Genomic DNA, 16,893 nt, shown 5'->3' with positions numbered 1-16,893 from the left:
CTTAAAAAAAAAGTTCCAAAGATCAAGTCACATTCACCCAAAGGTCTAAAGATGAAAAATAATTGAATATTAAAATAATTATGGGGTGCCTGGGTGGCTCAGTTGATTGAGCGTCCGGCTTCGGCTCAGGTCATGATCTCACAGTCTGTGGGTTCGAGCACCGCGTGGGGCTCTGTGCTGACAGCTCAGAGCCTGGAGCCTGCTTCGGATTCTATGTCCCCCCTCTCTCTCTGCCCCTCCCCCACTCATGGTCTGTCTCTGTCTCAGAAATAAATATATATATATATATACCATATATATATATATATATATATAGTATATACATAATTAAAGAAGAAGCCTCCTTTCGTGCAATCAATGATGGAAGTCCTGAAAAATTAACTACAGATAAAATAGTCACATATTTTGTGCTTTTAGTGTTTTCTCCAGAGGAAAAAAAAGTGTTTACTAAACATGTAAAGTTATGCTAATAACAAAGATGACAGTAACCACATCTGCAGCTTTCATGCCTTAAGCAATGTTCTGAAAAAGCTTTACATATATAAACTAATTGAATTCTCACAACCATTCATGAAATGTATACATAATTAACCCCGGTTTTACAAAGAAAACTAAAGCATAGAATTAGCACTTGGTGATTCAACCAAGTAGAGGCAATACCAGAGCTGCACAAAGGGCTGAACACAGGGTTTTCTGCTGTAGGAAAGGTATTTGAATATCTGTGGAAGTGTTCAACTTGTGTTAATTGCCATTCACCTAATGTTGCTGATATTTCACCTACAAATCTCACAGTTTAAGTCAGGGGACTCCAACATGTCATGGAAGACAGATCATTAAATTTGGAGATGAGAATATAGTTTCATTTCCAGCTTTTCCTATTGATTACTCTAGGATCTTGAGATTTTATTTAACTTTGCCAAGTATCCATTCTTTCGAAATGGAGAGAACAACACTTCTCCATCACAGCTGTTCAGAAATTCAAATGATGTATGTAAGGTGCTTTGTGAGCTGCAAAGTGCTACACAAATGTGGAAAATCAATATCTATTTCTGGCCTTCTCATCTCATTCATACATTTCTGGTACTTTCAGCATCTTTTCATTTTCTCAGATATGTCATTTATAATACCAGATTTGTCCAGTCACTTATCTAACTAATTTGTATTGAGCCTGTATGTGCAGAACACTCTAGGGGAATCAGGAAAGGCCTTTTTAAAAAACTAATATTTGGGCTAACATCTGAAAGATGAGAAAGCTAGTCATGAATCTATGAGGGTATAGGTTCAGGCTAGAGCCACCCAGGCAAAGATCCCAGAAGGCATAAGGTTTCTAGAGTGGAAATGAGCTTTCATCCAGAAGTGTTGGCAGGGCCATGTGGCTGGAGCATCATCAGGGAGAGGGAATGTGATTTCCATGGGAAGCACAATGTATTAGTAGAAGAGAACCCTTCTGAGTTTGGGGTTAATGGAGGAAAAGTCTAAAAGCAAAACAAAGCAAAACAGATTAGGCAATGAAATGAAAAGGAGCACTGGGTGAATTAAAAGTTGGCTCAGAACTAATCTTGAGAACCATGCATATGAAAGTAGTATCCTACTCAAGTGTTTTCCTAGGCTGAGAGTGGAGATGGAGGCAGTTATCCCTGAAGCAGTAAAATCACATGGATTAAGAATCACGAAGTGATGGAAACCCAACTCAAGACAAAGGGAAATTTAGAAAACTGGAGAACAGCATGTGGTAATTATATCTAAAATCTTGTCCAGCAGGCAGAAGAGAATTTCCCCTACCCCTTGTAAAATGGAAATTTGCCTAGGACATTATCACTTGAGTAAATAGTGTAATCTGATACCACACAAAGGGAGTAGCACTAATTATTCATATGAATAAACCTATAATTACAAATTGTTTCCTATTCCAAGACAGGGATCCCAAGGTCATAAAAACTTTTGTTTGTGCTTAGGATTAAAATGAAATGAACCTAGGTCATTACAATCTTGTGTAACTTGATAGAAATAATAAAATTTTAGCTAGAATTTAGCCTAATCAAGGCTGGATTGCTTTCACTCTGTGAGTATTCGGGAGATAACCAACAACCTGAAAAAGGTAGAAATAATAATACAGGCAGCTGTAATTAATCTATAAGCCTCATATTAAAGGCAGATGAGGCAGGGGCACCTGGGTGGCTCAGTTGGTAAAGTTCTGACTCTGGTCATGATCTTACAGTTATGAGATGGAGCTCCTCCTCCCACCCCAGATAGGGCTCCACACTAGGGGTGGAGCCTGCTTGAGATTCTCTCTCTCCCTCTTCCTCTGTTCTTTCCCCCTTGTACTCTCTCTCAAAAAATAAAATAAAATAAAATTTTAAAAAGTTAAAAAAAAAGGCAGATAAGGTGTTTTCCTGAATGAGAGGCAAGAAATACAGTTTCACATACAGTCATAAGAATTGGAGTCTATGGAGTCATAGATGATCTTTGAACACCATCGCATTATTGAAAGTAAAATAAAAAGGTCACATGCCAAAGAGCAAGGAACTGGTGCCAGGTGTAGCAAACCCACATAAATCACTAAATGGATTTCTTTATTCCTTAGACCTTAATTTAGGGGGTGATTAACATTGGACAAAGAGCCACTTGCTTAGGGAACAATGAACCAGCAGGCCCAAGCAGCCACTAGTTGACCTTTGAGCTCAGGGAAAGTACATGCATAGAAAGATTAGTTAATGCCTAACACGGATTTGCATCCTTCTGGAATACAGATGATGACATTGTATGCAGTTGGAAACAAGCCCCAGAGAAGAACAAACTTCCAATTGTTACAAATGCAAGTCTATTGTGAGGAGAGAAAGCTTTAGATTTACTGGTTCCAGTAGTGTGGCTCTTAACTCCTCAAACTGTCTTTCAATGTGTTGGGAGAATTCTCTTCCTTCTCTATTATTCATTTACTAACCAAGTGTTACCATTCTCCACTCACCTATGCCCTCATTTCTCTTCCTGTGCCTTTGCTTTTTTTTTTTTTTGCCTCATTGGGAATGTGAATCACCCTCATCTATCTCCAAGCCACCATGTCCCTTACTCCTTCAAAGTTGAGCTGCAAATGTATCGCGTTCATGAACACCTGACCGACTAATCTTAACTTTAAAAAATGTATGTATCCCTTCAAATGAGCACTTTATCCTTATTCTTTGTTACATGTCAATATATGTTGACATATACTCCATGCAGGAAAAGTGCTAAGAACTGGGGATAAATATATACAAAAATCCAAGGGTCAAGAATATTACTGTTTAGAAGGGATATGAACACGTACATAAAAGGCCACATTTAAAAATTACTGAGTTATTGTGCAAGAGATATGTACAAAATAGAATATGAGCATAAGAAACATATTCAAATATACCTTCAGGACCTAAGGAAGACCATCATGAAAAAAATATGATAAATCATGGGAATCTACCCCCAAAACCAAGAGCACACTGTTTACACTGTATGTTAGCTAACTTGACAATAAATTATATTTAAATATATATGTGTATATATATTAATCTTATTTTATTTTATTTATTATTTTTTTAGAAGGAGCACATGAGTGAGTGAGGGTCAGAGAGAAAGGGAGAGAGAGAATCCCATGAGGGACAAAGAGAGAGAGAGAGAGAGAGAGAGAGAGAGAGAGAATCCCAAACAGGGATTCATGAGCTCACCCAATGTGGGGCTCAAACTCATGAACCATGAGACCATGACCTGAGCCAAAGTCAGACGCATAACAGTCTGAGCCACCCAGGCACCCTAATAATATATATTAATTAAGTTGAAATACAAACAATAAGTGAGATTTCAGGACGAAGGAAAGTAAGGAAAGCAGGTGCACAAGTGTGAAGACATGGGAGGAGATGTGGTTTTTCAGATCAGTAAAGCAGAAGGAGAGACCATGGAGCACATGGTATGGAGGAGACAAATCATGAAGAACTGCACACCATGGAAAGGAAATTATTCTAAGTGGAACACAGAAATGCTTACCTATTAGAGCTCTTTCAAGACATAGCAGGGGAGCTGGGTCCTGGAGGACACTGCCATGCTAGCCCTAGCCTTGTTTGTCAGCAGATTGCGGGAATGTCCCTGTGGGCTGTGAAGGCAGAGGCTGAGGTGGTTCTGCAGCAAGGCAAGAAGCACTAGAGAGGGTAAGAGCAGTGGCAGTTTGCTACCTGGTGTTTTTTTAAATTTTTTAAATGTTTATTTATTTTTGAGAGAGAAAGAGCATGAGTGAGAAAGGAGCAGAGAGAGCGAGGGAAACACAGAATCCGAAGCAGGCTCCAGGCTCTGAGCTCTCAGCACAGAGCCCAAAGTGGGACTTGAACTGGGGATAGGCGAGATTACCATCTGAGCCAAAGTTGGATGCTCAACTGACTGAGTCACCCAGGTGCTGCTGCTACCTGGTATTTTTAGGCACTGGTTTACTCTGGCTAAATAACTTTTCTTTTTACCACTGTGTATTTCCTTGTTCAAATCAATATTATTATGGTATGTATTTTATTGCTTATTCTGTTTATTATTATAGTTTAAATCATATAGAAACATTAACAAACTTCAAGCATGATAATACAATGATAATTTATGCATCATTACTCTGGCATCAGCTGGGGAGAAATAATGGAATAACAAAAACATGGATAACAAGAGCAGTTATAATCTAGACGATAAATGATGAGGGCTCCATCTAGAACAGTGGTGCTGCAAATGTAACAGATGAGCTGGTAGAAGCAATAACTTGAACTGATACTCTGCTGTTCTAATTGGATATGAGTAGGGATAATATGGAGACAACAGTCTAGGATACATTTCAAGACTTTTAGTCTGTCCTGGATTTTATATTCAAAACATGTGCCTTAGTATTCAGCTCTTCCTAGAACAATAATACTTCTTGGTCTAGGAAGTCCCTGATATACATAGACTAGCCTTAACAATAATTTTAAATAGTGTCCTCTTTCAACTTCAGAAGATCATAAATTAGGTGGTCATTTTAGCCAGCCTTAGAAAACTTTTCAAGTGGCCCCACACATGTATGGCTATGAGAAGAGTTTCCCAAATGTAAGAATCACCTAGGAAGCCTATCAAAATGCTGAAATCTGAGCTCCACTTTCAGTAATTCTGATTCTGTATGTTTAGGATGAAATAAAGCAAGACAAAACATAAAACAATGCAGAAATTATAAGCTTTTTTTTTAATCAAGTACCTTTGTTAATTTTGATTATATCATTAGGAATACTATATGAATATGTCCAAATGAATTGTCTACTATCTCTTCTCTTTCTCTCCACAGAAGACAGAATAAATTATACATACAATAGGTGCTCACTAAATCATATATTGCTTCTTTCTTAAAGTTTATTTATTTACTTTGAAAGAGAGAAGAGAGAGCATGCACACGTGGGGTAGGTAGAAAGAGAGAGTGAGAGAGAGAGAATCCCAAGCAGGTTCCAGGCTGTCAGCCCGGAACCAACATGGGGCTTGACCCCATGAACCAGAGCTCCACCTCACAAACTGTGAGATCATGACCTTGGCCCAAATCAAGAGTCGGACACTTTCCCAACTAAGCCACCCAGATGTCCCTCATATATTGCTTTTATTGCTCAAGTATATGTGTGTATATTGAGCAAAATAACCTAGAATTGAATAAATAGCCCTGAGTGTCCCTAGTGAAAACTACTATGACCTTACCAACCATATAATGCCACATAGAAAACCTCAAGAACATTGTAATCATTCTCTTCTTATAGCTTGAGAAGATAAATAAGGACAATAGAAAGAATGACAAGATGGGGTGGGGGAAGCTCTAAGAGATGAAGAGATTTAATGGAGACCTTGGGAACTGTAGGCAATTCTACATGCATTTTTTTTTTTTTTGATGTGCAGAAATTGGCTAGAAAACAAAATTCTCCTTGGGGAAATATTTGAAGTTATTTTCATGTAATTGTTATAGAAATCCACATGGCTATGATTGTTCATTATTCTGCATGAATAAGCACTACCTGTGCTGACTAAACGGACTGGGGCCAGTGGAAATAACACAAGGTGTCTGGTCACCTGAGAACATTCTGAATATGACCACTCTTCCCCAGGAAATGTAATGAAGTAATATGCATCAGAGTCAAAGGAGCCAGACAGGGAAAAAGCAGAACATAGACTGTCAGTGACTGAAATCACAGAAGAGCCTCTATTGGCACTGAGGCAGTCTCAGAGTTTTAAATAAAGTTCGAGAGGCTCCTGAGAGCTATTAGTTATTGCAGTATAAAGCTCTCTATTCTAACTTAGCATTCCACTTAGAATGACTTGGATTTAACTGCATCTGATAAGGCTAAGTAGAGGATAAATGTGGAGCCTTTCAGGCAGAAGTAGCTGAAAGGGCAAACACTGTCATGTTAGGATTCCACCCATTTTAATATAAATAAAAAGACTCACCTGCAGACAAAAGATCACTCTCCCCAAAGGGTTTGCCATTTTACTTTTAGAGAAAAAATTAATTATCTGTAATTTTTATTCCTATGGAATCGTTTCTTACTAGGTAACACTGCTCAGTGGCACCTATCTTTTCTGATTTGAAATCATAATTTTATCAAATACCTACTTTCACACATCTTTTTTCTTAGTGTGATAACCTGTGAAATGAGGAATACTATTCATGGGTAAGCAACTTAACCAGTCAAAATCAAAAAATAAGCATGGATTTAAATCCAAAAATTTGATTCAGTCATCCCTCAATACATCTTTGACATCCATGCTCCACTAGTCTGTCCCCAATAGGATGACGGACAGTTGTGCTCTTTCTTAAGGGAATTTCAAACAAAAGGAATGTCAAGCATCAATAAGTTAATATATTAGATACACAGAGGCCCATTTAGTTTTTCTGAGCACTTCTGAAATCTCACTATCCAAAAAATTTACTATGAAATTAGGACAATCACAAAAGTCTTTATAAATTATTTGATTACTATGACCTATGAATATTTATTAAAAGAAGTATGCCTCAGCAATGGGAAGCCCATATATGCTAGTGAAGAGGGTAGAAGATGAACAAGCTGTTTTCCTTTCCTTCCTCACTCTCTTACTCATCCTGTACACCAGTAAGACCTTTTTTTGGTATTCAGTTTGTTTATTTGTCTTCCTCAACATCTTCTAAGACAAAGGAAAGAGTCACTATAGACGATTAGCTGCTATTTGCAACGTGTCTTTATTTATGAGATAATGCTAATTTTAAAATGCACCTAAGTCTATGGCCCTCAATTTCTTGGCAAGGACACAGAGATGGTCATTCATTTTCCTAAGGTCACCCTGATATTCTTTAATAGAATTGGGCCTTTAACACTTGAACTTCTGTTTAAATTATACTGATCCTTTCCCATGACATCTAAAACAAGAAACTTATCTTATGAAAAACACTTCATTCAACCAAACAAAAATGCACTTATGGAAATATTTTATGTGTTCAACAAATAGCAGGCTTGGGAAAAGACAATAAAAAAGTTTATAGTATTTTGGGGATGCAAGCTGGTGCAGCCACTCTGGAAAACAGTATGGAGGTTACTCAAAAGACTAAAAATAGAATTACCCTACAACCCACAAATTGCACTACTAGGTATTTATCCAAGGGATACAGGTGTGCTGTTTTGAAGGGACACATGCACCCCCATGTTTATAGCAGCACTATCAACAATAGCCAAAGTATGGAAAGAACCCAAATGTCCATCGATGGATGAATGGATAAAGAAGATGTAGTATATATATACAATGGAGTATTACTCGGCAATCAAAAAGAATGAAATCTTGCCATTTGCAACTACGTGGATGGAACTGAGGGTAAGATGCTAAGTGAAATTAGTCAGTCAGAAAGACAAAAATCATATGACTTCACTCATATGAAGAATTTAATAGATAAAACAGATGAACATAAGGGAAGGGAAACAAAAATAATATGAAAACAGGGAGGGGGACAAAACAGAAGAGACTCATAAATATGGAGAACAAACTGAGGGTTATGGGAGGGGTTGTGGGAGGGGGGGATGGACTAAATGGGTAAGGGGCATTAAGGAATATACTCTTGAAATCATTGTTTCACTATATGCCAACTAATTTGGATGTAAATTTTAAAAAATAAAAAATAAAATTTAAAAAAACTTTATTGTATTTGTTATCACATATCAGGTATCATCTTAAAAGTTTTATGTTTACTATACAATTTTTAGTCATCAAAGCAAACCTATTAGATGAAGATATACATTTTACAGAAGAGAAAAGCTGAGGCTTGGAGAGGATTTCCTAAACCTGACAGTTTGCAAAGATTATGCTTTCAGCCAGTAAGCTATAGGCAGTTGGTAACTGGGAAGTGAAAGTCATAGAAAGCTGGGCCATGAGAGATCAGCTTCAAGGCAGAGATCCTATTCATCTCTGCAGTAACTAGTTAGTTTTGAGTGATCAGCACAGAAATGACAACAGGCAGCAAGCATACAGTTGTTACTATGTCTAAGATAAGAGGAGAGCTGGTCAGGGAAGGAGGGACTTATTTGACATTTCTGTTTTATTTATTTTATGTTATAGCCAATCTGGTTAGAGTATACTAGGTAAACCCAAGAAGAGAACACTAATTTTAAGAATAAATGTGGGGTACCCGGTTACTCAGTGGGTTGAGCATCTGACTCCTGATTTTGGCTCAGGTGATAATCTCATGGTCTGTGAGATCAAGGCCCATGTCTGGTTCTGTACTGACTATGTGGAGCCTGCTTGGGATTCTCGCTCTCTCTCTCTGCCCCTCCCTTGCTTGGGCTCTCTTTCTCAAAATAAATACATAAATCTTAAAAAATTTTAATAAAAAAGAGAAGTAAGAAATGCAACATTCTCTAAACAAGATGCAGTGTTTAATAGCAATGGTCACTGAGATACTCAATTACAAGTTCCACTAAAAGTGTTGGAATGCACAAACCAAAAATATGGTGGTCCCAACCCCTGACCCTCTCCTTTTCTTGCCACATGAGTTATTTTATTTAAATACTCAAAGAAAAAAAAACAGTTGGAATGGAGTTAAAATATAGACATAGGAGCAAATGACTTGCCCTTTTAACATAAAGTTTGGATATGCAAATGAGAAAAAGATGAAAGATACTCACTGATAAAGTTGGGAGGGATGCATCCTAAAGGGCCAACAATGACAATGGTGGATGTAAATACAGAAAAAGACAAACTAATCACAGCAGGTGAGGGAACAAGTGTGGTTGCAAACAACCATTTTAGAAGATTATGGTCAATTTGTCAATCCAATATGTTTATGGTATTTTGTGACCCAAAGTCACAATATGTTTTTACATTTGTTTAACTTAATAATAGGGATGCTAATATTTGACAAGAAAAAACCTTATATATCATGGGGCATTTATGATTATGTAGTCATAACAATGAATATAAAGTTGGAGGACATCTATTAAGTGTTAATTATGAGTCAAAAATATATTTTTCCTTTTTATGCCATTTTCTATACAATTACTATGGTAATTTCTCACATAACTACCTATACCTTGGTAAATCAAACCACCTTTCAAAAAATTCAAAAGCAATCCCACAGCTTAAAGTATTAGGGACAGGTTTCTCCAGACACCGAGGGAAAAAAATCACATAAAATGGGAGGAAACTAACACTTTAGAAATTCTTACACATGTAATCTCATTTTATCACAACCAAATAAAATAATAATACTATTCCTATTTTGCAATGGGAAAACTTACTGATAGTGAAAACTTACAGGCAGAAAAACAATGTCTCAATATACATTGGCATAGAAATGTAACCTCTGTCCATCAGATCATAAATCTCAAGCTCTTAACAATATTCTATACCATTAAGTAGAGAAGAGAATGGGCTCTGGGTGCTTCTGGATATGGTCTTCCCCGTGAAACACATTCTCCCATAGAAAATGGTTGCACAGAGGACGATTCCAAGGTGACTTTGTCCAAGTGGCTGATTCAGCTTATTGAGAACTCTCACCTCAAATACACATAAAATAAAATACATTTAAGCGATTAACTGGACACACGGCAGCTGAGTGTTTAACAGGGTTTTGTTTTAAATTTTACAGTACAATCTACCTTGATTTCTAAGCTCTTTTTTATAAAAAAAAAAGTTTAGAGTAATATCTAATTATTTGACTTATTAATTAATTGCAATTAAATATTATATCTGTTAAGCAGGCACTATTCAGTTCTAGTATATGTTTACCACATAACTCATAAAGCCAGTACAGACATGAAAGTGAACAGAAAATACTGAATTACCACATTGTGCAATCTACATGCTAACATGAGCACCTAGAAATTCCTGCCAGTGCTATGTATGTGATTTATTCGTTTATACTCCCTCATTTATAAAAATTCAGTATTTGGAATCATTACATTTTGGAGGTAGAGGGAATCTGAAATTATTAGTCTAACTCTCTTAATTTTTGAGATATGGAAATAAGCCTGGGACAATTAAGTAAAGCCTTCCACAGATGAACAGAATCAAATGATGATAATTTAGTATGTAATGTAGATCACTGTTATACTGAATTTTATACAACCAGAAAATAAAAGTTAATACCATAAGAACTTGGAACTTAAAAATACTAATGAGTTATGGGGTCTTTTGTCATTATGTTATATGCTATGTACTTCCATTTAAAAATATCACTATTGAATATTTTAACTCTCTATAGTTCACAAAACTAAGCTTAGCTTTACTATTACATAAGTAATCTTGAAAAGCCTCAAGTTGCAAACAGAATAATTTGGTTAAGATTTATCCAAGTATTGGGCACCTGGGTGGCTCAGTCAGTTAAGCGTCTGACTCTTGTTTTGGCTCAGGTCATGATCTCTTGTTTCATGGGATGGATCGAGCCCCGTGTCAGACTCTGTGCTGACAGCGAGGATCCTGCCTGGGATTCTCTCTCTCCCTCTCTTGCTGCCCACTCTCTCCCTCTCTCTCAAAAATAAATAACCATTTAAAAAAATGACTTGTGAAAGTATTGACTGTCAAACATGTGGATAAATTATAACAGCAAAATAGCTCCAAAGAATAAATATACAAGCGCTAAATCTGAAATAGCAATTTTATTTTGATATCCACATGCACGATTTGAACAATCTTGAGAAGACATCTTGTACACAGGAAGTGTGTCTTTTCTGTCACCAGGAGGATTCCACGGGCAGGAGGCTACTCTGGGTTTAACAGTGGAACAGATGTGCCGGCTGGGATGATTGACTCCCCATTTTTTGTGTGCCTTTCCCCTTCCCCCTCCAGGCTGGTCAGTCAGGTGTGAACCTGGTTCCTCTTACCTGGCCCAACTATGGCCAGGAGCAATATGAGCAAAGAATTTTTCAATCCATCATCCAGGGAAATGAGAGAATGCCACCCTCTACAGGGCCCTCCTGTCAGCAGTCTGGATCCCAGTGGAGTCCATTAGTCACAGGGAGTTGCCCATTGAAACCACTGTGGGAAGGGGACCTAACAGAGAAGTGTAGACAGAACTCAGAGACAGGTGGCTGTTACAAAAGAAAGCCATCCCTGGGCCCACATGCCCTGCCATGTGACCTTGGATAAGTCCCATAACTCTGTGTGCCTTGTTTCTCATCTGCAAAATGGGGTAACAGGAGCGCTCACCTTATGTGGTTGTGAAGAGGGCTTAATGAGTCATTCCACACACAAATTTATGACTATCGCCAAAATTGTAGCTACATTTTAAACATGAAGAGGACAGTTTCAAAAGTTTGGATTTTAAATGTTTCTAGAGAAGAAAAAGGCAATCCTGTGAATTATACAAAAGCATAACCCTCCCCAAACTAACAGAGCCAAGTGGACAGATTCTCTACTTGAATCTTCCATTAAAAAAGGATCCACTTTTGGAGAAAGGGAGATTGTGAAAAGATTTCTATGATAGATTCCCAAGGCACAGCTCACAATGTACCAAGCCTGGAAGAGAAGGAAACATGGTCAATGACATGCTTTTACCATGTGTCACCCTGAACAAATCTCTTGTTTTAACATTCCAGTAACTCTTGAATTTTCCCTTGTTTTCCCTGAATTTAAAGGCCTACAACTTACTCTAGTATTGAGGTTATAACAAGCAACAAAGTATAGCAAACATCAGAGCTGACAGTTTATCTCAAACTACTTTGTCAGTCTTGACGGTGAACAAGACTGGACCCAAATAGCAAACGTCTCCATTTGTCCAGTTAGCTGCACATAATACCTGAGACCACCACCTCCCCATCAGGAATGTAGCAGAAAAGGAGGATTTTCTCAAAACCATACGCCTGGATGGGGCTGCACCACTGGACAGGTATGGCCTGGACACTGAGGAACACTGGTATACACCCCTGGTCCCGAAGCCCTGCCTTAGCTTTGGCCATCTGAGCCAGAGTACAGGATCTGAGCCATTGCTTGAGATACACTGGCTGGGGTGCCTGGGTGGCTCAGTCAGCTAAGCATCTGACTCTTGGTTTTCAGCTCAGGTCACGATCTCACGATTTGTAAGTTTGAGCCCCACATCGGGCTCAGTGCTGACAGCCTGGAGCCTGCTTGGGATTCTCTGTATCCCTCTCCCCGGCTCGCTCAAAATAAATAAGCTAAAAAAATTAAAATAAAAAAGATACACTGGCTGATATTCCTTCTGGGTGGGCCCCTCAAATCACCATGTACTTTGTCAGGACTTCTAATATTATTTGCTAAGAAGAAATCCAGAACTGGAAAATCAGGAAATCAAGAACGAGGTTTAAAAAATGTTTTGGAGCCAAACCCTCCTGAGGACATGCAGAGAAATGGGGACACCCGCACAACATCTACATACAACACACAGTTACAACTAAACTCATTTTTTAAAAGCAGCAAGTTTATCCAATTAGAATTAGAATGCATTTCATTACCCATTTTAAAGGACTAAAACTTTTCAGACAAAGGAGATAAAATCTTTCTGCCTTAAAATTTTTCAAGTCAGAAAACGACAAACTACATGTGACAAATTGGTTTAATGTTGACCTAGCTTCATGTTCCAGGGCCAGGCCTGATGGGCATAAATTCGCTTTATAAGACAGTAAAATGAAGCTGTGTGAGGCACCCCCTCCATCCCTTCCTTCACTCCCTAAATCAAGTTTTCTAGGTCATTCTTTCCATTAGAGAATAGACCAAGTTCTGATATATATCCAATAAACAAATTAAACACTCTAAAAATAATTACAGTAAATCCAGTATTAACTTTAGATATCCTGTACAAATCAAGTCCTGCCAATAAACTAAAGAATGACCTCCTAGCCCTCCCACTGAACAATGTTAGGTTTACTTGCAGAAATGCATGCATAAGAACATGTATCTACATTCAGTTTATGTAAGCATTTCCCACAGTACTGGACACATCACAGCTCCCAGTAAGCAAATGTGTCAGCTTATGGACTCATCCAGCATCCTGGGAAATATCTGGAAGAAAGGCATTTGCTTTTGCAAATGTTTTTGCATTTCCCAGCTCCATAGAAGAAAAAGCTGTGCATAAGCTCTTCAACCTGCCTACCTCTGGACATATGGAAACATTAAATAACCTCCACCCAAGGTCTACAGAGAATTCACTTCTAGGAACTAAACAGGCACTGAGAATAAATGCACACCAAAGGAGACATCTAAGGACATCACCTGAGCTGAAGAAAAGCCATTCAAAAAAAAAAAAAAAAAAAAAGCCATGTGGAGAATGACAAGATATTGCCAAAACTTCAGTTAAACAATCAGCAGTGAAATTTGAAACTATTGGTATGACAAATCCTGTTTCAGACCTGTTGACTTAGATTCACTTGCGCAACCGTAATTGGCCCAAAACAGGAAATAAGTGTAATGTATATATACTGCTCTAACCTCTTTTTCTCCACCTTCCTTCTTCCTACAGATAAAGCAGATGTTTCAGCCAGCTCTGAGAATCAGCAGTAAGTAATGTATTTATTTTAAGGTGAACATTTTATGATGCAAATATATTGATGCTTTTTCAGTGGTAAATCATATATTGTAAAAGAATCTATGATTTTTCAAAACTTAATCACTTTTATTGAGAGTAATGGGCTTAATTTTTATACTCTTTCTTAAGCTGAGAAAATACTATGTAGCTCTATTATTCCAAAAGCACTTTCAGCGAATTTAATATTTAAATTAAATTTTACTTTTCATTCTAAAATAGGTAATATAATTTCCATGTTTATGACTTTTGGAAACAATTATACCAGAACTTCCTTTCAAGGAAAAATGAATAACTAAAGAGATATGTGTCACATACTTCCATATTAATAATTTCACTCATATTCACATATATGGCTATGTCATTGGTACAGACTATATTAAAGTAAGGATCAGAAGCTATTGCTAATAATTTTAAATCTATCAAAACAAAATTATAGCACTGACATAGAGATAAAAAAATATCCTGAATGATTATCAGCATAATATACAATTTCCCTCATGAAATTCCCTCAAATCAAAAAGAAAACAAAAGACTTATAAGTTTTCTGATCAAAAGTTAATGACAAATCCTGTTTCAGACCTGTTGACTTATATTTGCTTACATAAGCAAATATAGTATCTGCTGTGTATATTTTATATAAGAAAGCAGTTTCAACAAAGAATTTTTCTGGCAAATAAGAAATGGTACCTAATCACAACATTCAAGGAGTAATTTACCCTGCAGAGCTAAGATTTTATTTGCAAAAATATTTTATTAATGTTCTCCTCTATGGCTAAACTGCCATCCAGGGAGTTTAGGAAAGATTTATACTGTTGCCAGAGAAGATCCGGTGTTGCGTCTTTTGTCAATTAAAACCAAAATCTACACCTGCTTCTGTGTGACTCACCTTCTGGAGGAGCATCAAAGGAAATTAAACCGATGACAAGTTGCAAATGCAGGAACTACTCTATAATGATGCGTCGTGAGGTCATTTGGAACCCCTGAATAGAGCTCAGACTTGTAAGAGGAAGAGGCAAATTAGGAGGAAGGGTGTCAGACCTCTAAAGTAATGTCTAAATCAGATAGTGCTAATAATTCCAGTGATGCTGTTTAGTAAGTTCAAGTAAGGGAAAGGAAAAAATGTGGAAAAGAAAAAAAAACTTGCTTTTGGGAACTGTCAAGGCGGCTACTATTATTTAGGTATCTTTGCAGATTTCCTAGATGATGATGTCTAGAAGTTTGGCAAACTTTGTACGGTGTCATAGGCTGCTTTCTGTAGTGCAGACAAGTGGCTGAGATAAAGAAAGTGACCAGAATGAAGATTAAATGTGACATCTAAAGTTCAAAAAGATTGCATCAAATACTTTCCGGTGCTGTGACTGGTATGCAGATGTGTCTGTACCCACAAAGCACACATTATACATATGTGTGTTGATGCTTTTAATGACATTTTTTTCTGGTCTAAATGTTTGAAACATTTTCATCCCCTCCTTTCAGGAGCTAGGGCTTTGAGGCCAAACTGTCTGCACTTACCCTCCGGTTGTTTTGCATGCAAGCATATGGCATTTCATTATTAAATCTCTGATCTGGGGACTGAAGATCTGTAAACTAGGGTATTGAGTCATGTAATCTACTATCTAGACTGTTAGGAGTTTTAACGGGCCCATAAAGAGTGACACAGTGCTTCACACAAAACACAGGTCACCATATAATGGCATGATCATATAGTTCACTTAAGGCAAAGGGATATGGTCTTGAAAACATGCATGTAAAACATTTCATCTATTTATAAATTTAACCCCTCTGTATTTACTTTCATAGGTAATGATTAATAAGGATCTGGTTTTTTTGCTTCTTTAAAATTTTCCCCATATAGCAAGGTAATTTCCCCAAAGTCACATGCTAGATAATCTGTTCTTCCTCTAATGCTTTTCTATGCTACCTTGTTTTGTCTGTCTCTTAAATTTTCTATTCACTTTCATTGGCCCATTTTTCTCTTCCTAATACAACATCCAAATTTTGTCAAGACAAGTTTGGAGCCTATTTTAATAACTAGTATGAAAAGATTACCAAATTAATTCTTCTTATTAAAAAGTATATTCAGTTATTCATAGGCCAATTAGAATTTTTACTAGGATTACAAACAATTTTCATATTAATTTAATTAGGATTGATAACTTTATTATATTAACACATACCATAATAGAATGAAAATCTCTTAACTTATGCATATCTTCTTTTGTGTCCTTTACTAGAGTTTAAAAGTAGTCTCCAAACATTTTTTTTTTCTAATTCTTGGTTATATCATAAATAAGCTTTATATTTTTTGTACTTTTTTTTTTAAGTTTATTTATTTATTTTGAGGTGAGAGAGAACACGAGCAGGGGAGGGGCAGGTAGAGAGTAAGAGAGAGAATTCCAAGCTAGCTCCACACTGTCAGTGAAGAGCCCCATGTGGGACTCGATCTCATGAACTGTGAGACCATGACCTAAATCAAAGCTGGACACTTAATAGACTGAGCCACCCAGGAGCCCCTATTTTTCGTGCTATGAGTTGTATGTTTCTTTTTAATCTTATTTTCTAGTTGAGTGTTGCCAGTTTATGGCAATGGTATTTTTTATAGGTTGACTATTACATCTTACAAACTTTTCATTATGGTGCATTCTCCAGATAATTGGCCATATCATTTAAAAATAATACTAATATTACCTCTTCCTTTCAAGACTTACAAATATGTACTTTTTTTCTTATGACTTTGATAAGGACCTCTCTAATATGATGTTGAACAATACCAATGACATTAGTCATTCTTTTTTGTTGTTGTTGTTCTCAATATTAAATGAATGCACCTAGAGTTTCTCCAATAACTACAATATTTGCTAGAGATATTTAGCAATATTTCCATTACCAAATTA

General features: G+C 36.9%; 1 protein-coding gene and 1 long non-coding RNA gene across 2 annotated transcripts in view; one reads left to right on the top strand and one right to left on the bottom strand.

The window, feature by feature from the left end:
* Positions 1–11,098: 11,098 nt before the first annotated feature.
* Positions 11,099–16,893, bottom strand: part of LOC122238650 — a 12,235-nt gene continuing 6,440 nt past the window's right edge. The window contains exon 2 of the long non-coding RNA XR_006217677.1: positions 11,099–11,976. This is a non-coding gene — a long non-coding RNA (uncharacterized LOC122238650). The remainder of the gene's footprint in view (positions 11,977–16,893) is intronic.
* Positions 13,934–16,893, top strand: part of LOC102954431 (cysteine-rich secretory protein 2-like) — a 25,718-nt gene continuing 22,758 nt past the window's right edge. Inside the window, exon 1 of the mRNA XM_007095506.3 lies at positions 13,934–13,970. Within this exon, the coding sequence (XP_007095568.1) occupies positions 13,943–13,970 (28 nt within the window). The 5' untranslated portion in view covers positions 13,934–13,942. The remainder of the gene's footprint in view (positions 13,971–16,893) is intronic.

The sequence above is a fragment of the Panthera tigris genome, chromosome B2 (assembly GCF_018350195.1).
Source record: "Panthera tigris isolate Pti1 chromosome B2, P.tigris_Pti1_mat1.1, whole genome shotgun sequence".
Lineage (NCBI taxonomy): Eukaryota > Metazoa > Chordata > Mammalia > Carnivora > Felidae > Panthera > Panthera tigris.
Note: the sequence above shows the minus strand (reverse complement) of the source record. Positions and strands in the feature narration are given on the sequence as shown.